Source organism: Passer montanus, unplaced genomic scaffold (assembly GCF_014805655.1).
Source record: "Passer montanus isolate IOZ18808 unplaced genomic scaffold, ASM1480565v1 scaffold854, whole genome shotgun sequence".
Classification (NCBI taxonomy): Eukaryota; Metazoa; Chordata; class Aves; order Passeriformes; family Passeridae; genus Passer; species Passer montanus.
The window spans coordinates 4330-9572 of NW_024373857.1; the positions used below are offsets into that span (position 1 = coordinate 4330).

Below are 5243 nucleotides of genomic sequence, written 5' to 3' on the forward strand. Positions count from 1 at the left end.
GCTCCTTGGCGTAGTACTCCTGCGGCTCCTCGGGGTGCCATTGCCAGCTCCGTGTCCCCATTCCCCCAATGTCCCCGTGTCACCCCAATGTCCCCATGATGTCCCCAATGTCCCCTCACCATCGCTCTCCATGGGGAAGCGCAGCAGCTCCTTGGCGTAGTACTCCTGCGGCTCCTCGGGGTGCCATTGCCAGCTCCGTGTCCCCATTCCCCCAATGTCCCCGTGTCACCCCAATGTCCCCATGTCCCTGCAGTGTCCCCAATGTCCCCTCACCATCGCTCTCCATGGGGAAGCGCAGCAGCTCCTTGGCGTAGTACTCCTGCGGCTCCTCGGGGTGCCGCAGCCGCGCCCGCTGCCGCAGCAGCTCGCGGGTGCTGTTGTAGAGCGCCCGCACCTCCTCGGGCAGCGCGGGGGCCGGGCCGGGCTCGGGCGGCGGCGCCGGCAAGCGGAGCTTGCTCAGGATCTGGCCCCGCACGGCCTCGATGCGCTTGAGCCGCGCCGCCTCCAGGTCCAGCGTGCGGCACGTGGAGAGCGCCCGGCCCGGCCCGGGCAGCAGCGACAGCAGCGCCCACAGACGGACACACAGCGGCACGGACACACGGACGGACAGCGGGACGGGCGGCCGCATCCCGGGGGCCGCCGGATACCGGACACTGGGAGGGAGCGGGATAAACCTCAGGAGGCACCGGGATGGACCCTCGGGATGGACCCTCGGCAGGGACCGGGATAAACCCTCGGGACAGACGGGACACCGGGAGGGAGCGGGATAAACCCTCGGGAGGGAGCGGGATAAACCCTCGGGATAAACCCTCGGGAGAGACCGGAAGGGACCGGGACAAACCCTCGGGAGAGACCGGGATAAACCCTCGGGAGGGACCGGGATAAACCCTGGGATAAACCCTCGGGAGAGAGCGGAAGGGACCGGGACAAACCCTCGGGATGGACCGGGATAAACCCTGGGATAAACCCTCGGGAGAGACCGGGATAAACCCTCGGGAGGGACTGGGACACGGGGAGGGACCGGGATAAACCCCTTGGAAGGGACCGGACACCGGGAGGAATCGGGATAAATCCCTCGGGAGGGACTGGCAGGGACCGGGATAAACCCTCGGGAGGGACCGGGACAAACCCTCGAGATAAACCCTCAGGAGGGACGGGACACCGGGAGGGACCGAGATAAACCCTCGGGATAAACCCTCGGGAGGGACCGGGAGGGACCGGGATAAATCCCTCGGCAGGGACCGGGATAAACCCTCGGGAAGGACCGGGATAAACCCTCGGCAGGGGCCGGGATAAACCCTCGGGAGAGACCGGGATAAACCCTCGGGAGGGACCGGGATAAACCCTCGGGAGAGACCGGGATAAACCGGGATAAACCCTCGGCAGGGACCGGGATAAACCCTCGGGAGAGACCGGGATAAACCGGGATAAACCCTCGGGATGGACCGGGACAAACCCTCGGCAGGGACCGGGATAAACCCTCGGGACGGACCGGGATAGACCCTCGGCAGGGACCGGGACAAACCCACCGGGACAGGGAGAGACCGCGAGGGACCGGGAGAAATTCCCGGGAGAAGGTAAATCCCTCTGGACCGGGAGAAACGCCCCCGGAACGGGTTAAATTCCCCTGGAACCGGGACACACCCCCTCAGAACCGGGATAACCCCCCCAGAACCCGGAAGACCACCCCACCACCCCCCGGGAGAGACCGGGATAAACCCTCGGGAGAGACCGGGACAAACCCTCGGGAGAGACCGGGATAAACCCTCGGGAGAGACCGGGACAAACCCTCGGGAGAGACCGGGATAAACCCTCGGGAGAGACCGGGACAAACCCTCGGGAGAGACCGGGATAAACCCTCGGGAGAGACCGGGACAAACCCTCGGGAGAGACCGGGATAAACCCTCGGGAGAGACCGGGACAAACCCTCGGGAGAGACCGGGATAAACCCTCGGGAGAGACCGGGACAAACCCTCGGGAGAGACCGGGATAAACCCTCGGGAGAGACCGGGACAAACCCTCGGGAGAGACCGGGATAAACCCTCGGGAGAGACCGGGACAAACCCTCGGGAGAGACCGGGATAAACCCTCGGGAGAGACCGGGACAAACCCTCGGGAGAGACCGGGATAAACCCTCGGGAGAGACCGGGACAAACCCTCGGGAGAGACCGGGATAAACCCTCGGGAGAGACCGGGACAAACCCTCGGGAGAGACCGGGATAAACCCTCGGGAGAGACCGGGACAAACCCTCGGGAGAGACCGGGATAAACCCTCGGGAGAGACCGGGACAAACCCTCGGGAGAGACCGGGATAAACCCTCGGGAGAGACCGGGACAAACCCTCGGGAGAGACCGGGATAAACCCTCGGGAGAGACCGGGACAAACCCTCGGGAGAGACCGGGATAAACCCTCGGGAGAGACCGGGACAAACCCTCGGGAGAGACCGGGATAAACCCTCGGGAGAGACCGGGATAAACCCTCGGGAGAGACCGGGATAAACCCTCGGGAGAGACCGGGATAAACCCTCGGGAGAGACCGGGATAAACCCTCGGGAGAGACCGGGACAAACCCTCGGGAGAGACCGGGATAAACCCTCGGGAGAGACCGGGACAAACCCTCGGGAGGGAGCGGGATAAACCCTCGGGAGGGACTGGGACACGGGGAGGGACCGGGATAAACCCCTTGGAAGGGACCGGACACCGGGAGGAATCGGGATAAATCCCTCGGGAGGGACTGGCAGGGACCGGGATAAACCCTCGGGAGGGACCGGGACAAACCCTCGAGATAAACCCTCAGGAGGGACGGGACACCGGGAGGGACCGAGATAAACCCTCGGGATAAACCCTCGGGAGGGACCGGGAGGGACCGGGATAAATCCCTCGGCAGGGACCGGGATAAACCCTCGGGAAGGACCGGGATAAACCCTCGGCAGGGGCCGGGATAAACCCTCGGGAGAGACCGGGATAAACCCTCGGGAGGGACCGGGATAAACCCTCGGGAAGGACCGGGAGGGACCAGGATAAACCCTCGGCAGGGACCGGGATAAACCCTCGGGAAGGACCGGGATAAACCCTGGGGATGGTCCGGACACCGGGAGTTCCGGGAGGGACCGGGATAAACCCTGGGGATGGGTTAAACCCACCGGGACAGGGAGAGACCGGGAGGGACCGGGAGAAATTCCCGGGAGGGGTTAAAGACACCGGGACCGGGAGAAACCCCCCCGGAACGGGTTAAACTCCTCTGGAACGGGAACAAACCCCTGGAACCGGGACACGCCCCCTCAGAACCGGGATAACTCCCCCAGAACCGGGATAACCTCCCCAAAACCGGGATAACCCCCCTAAACCGGGATAACTCCCCCAGAACCGGGACACGCCCCCTCAGAACCGGGATAACTCCCCCAGAACCGGGATAACCTCCCCAAAACCGGGATAACCCCCCTAAAACCGGGATAACTCCCCTAGAATCAGGATAAACTCCCCTAGAATCAGGATAAACTCCCCTAGAACCGGGATAAACTCCCCTAGAAACGCGACACGCCCCCCGGGACCGGGATAAACTCCCGGACCGTTATAAACCGTCCCAAACCCGGGCTAACCCCCACCGGAACCGTTCCAAACCCGGGATATCCCCCCCGGAACCGGGACCTGACTTAACCCGGGACAGCCCGCGCGGAACCCGCCCGGATTTCCCCTCCCGGGCTCGGTTCCGCTCCCGACTGTCCCGGTTTGTCCCGGACTGTCCCGGTTTGTCCCGGTTTGTCCCGGTTTGTCCCGGGTGGTCCCGGTTGTTCCCTACCGGTTCCGGTTTGTCCCGGGTGGTCCCGATCCTTCCCGGTTGTCCTGGGTGGTCCCGCTTTGTCCCGGGTGCTCCCGCTTTATCTCAGGGTGGTCCCGGTTTGTCCCGGGTGCTCCCGGTTTGTCCCTGGCCGGTCCCGGGCCAGTCCCGCTTTGTCCCGGGTGCTCCCGGTTGTCGCCTGCTGCCTGTCCCGCTCCTTCCCGGGTGGTCCCGGTTTAATCCCGGTTTAATCCCGGGTGGTCCCGGGTTATTTTTTTGCCGTTTTTTGTCCCTTTTTGCCCGATTTTGTCCCTTTTTGCCCTTTTTCGTCCCTTTTTGCCCGATTTCGCCGCTTTTGGCCCCGTTTCGCCGCGGGCCCCACCCAGGAAACGCCGAGCCTGGGGATGTCCCCAAGTGCCACCTCCTGTCCCCTCGGTGTCCCCAAGTGCCACCTCCTGTCCCTCCGGTGTCCCCAGTGCCACCTCCTGCCTCCTCGGTGTCCCCAAGTGCCACCTCCTGCCCCCCCCTGGTGTCCCCAGGGTGACCCCGAATGTCCCCAGGGTGACCCCAAAGTCTCATCCCGTGTCCCCAAGTGTCCCCAACTCCTGTCCCCAGTGTCACAGCGCCACCCTGGTGTCCCCAATGGTGTCACAGCGCCACCCCGAATGTCCCCATGGGTGTCACAGTGCCACCCCCAATGTCCCCATTGATGTCCCCAATGGTGTCACAGTGCCACCCCGAATGTCCTCATGGGTGTCACAGTGTCCCCAGTGTCACAGTGCCACCCCGAATGTCCCCAAGCCCCGTGTCACACTGTCCCAGTGTCACAGTGCCACCCCGAATGTCCCCATGGGTGTCACAGTGTCACAGTGCCACCCCGAATGTCCCCATGGGTGTCACAGTGTCACAGTGCCACCCCGAATGTCCCCAGGCCCCGTGTCACCAGTGCCACAGTGCCACCCCGAACGTCCCCAGGCCCCGTGTCACCACGCCCAGCTGCAGCCGCACGCTGCCGGCGCTCTCGGTGCGCAGGCGGAACCTGTCCCCGGCGGTGACAGCCACCTCGGGGACGCGCAGCTCGGGCCCCCCTGTCCCCAGCAGGCGCTGGCGCCGCGTGCCCCGCGGGCGCCAGGTGACACAGGTGACGCGGTGGCAGCCGGGCGCGCTGGGCACGGCGCACACGCCGTAGCCCGCCAGGCCGCGGCGGCCCCACGCGTCCACGTGCCACACCTCGAGGAGGAGCTTCGGCCAGCCTGGGGACATTGGGGACAGTCAGGGGACACTGGGGACATGGAGGAGCCTCGGCCACCCTGGGGACAAGGGACAGCGTTGGGGACATCAACGGGGACATTGGGGACATCAGTGGGGATTGGGGACATTGGGGACATCAATGGGGACACACCTCCAGGAGCAGCCTCGGCCAGCCTGGGGACAGTGGGGACATCAATGGGGACATCAGTGGGGA

The 5243-nt window shown here is 65.0% G+C and overlaps 2 protein-coding genes across 2 annotated transcripts; both read right to left on the reverse strand.

Moving 5' to 3' along the window:
* Positions 1-273: 273 nt before the first annotated feature.
* Positions 274-4113, reverse strand: LOC120513672 (transforming growth factor beta-1 proprotein-like; the record flags this gene model as incomplete). Its single annotated transcript, XM_039733307.1, has 2 exons — positions 3800-4113; positions 274-653 (listed from the first exon to the last, which is right to left on the reverse strand). A coding segment is annotated over exon 2 (355 nt), but the record flags the coding sequence as incomplete, so codon positions are not given.
* Positions 4114-4559: 446 nt separating this feature from the next.
* Positions 4560-5031, reverse strand: B9D2 (B9 domain containing 2; the record flags this gene model as incomplete). Its single annotated transcript, XM_039733308.1, has 1 exon — positions 4560-5031. A coding segment is annotated over one exon (314 nt), but the record flags the coding sequence as incomplete, so codon positions are not given.
* Positions 5032-5243: the final 212 nt, after the last annotated feature.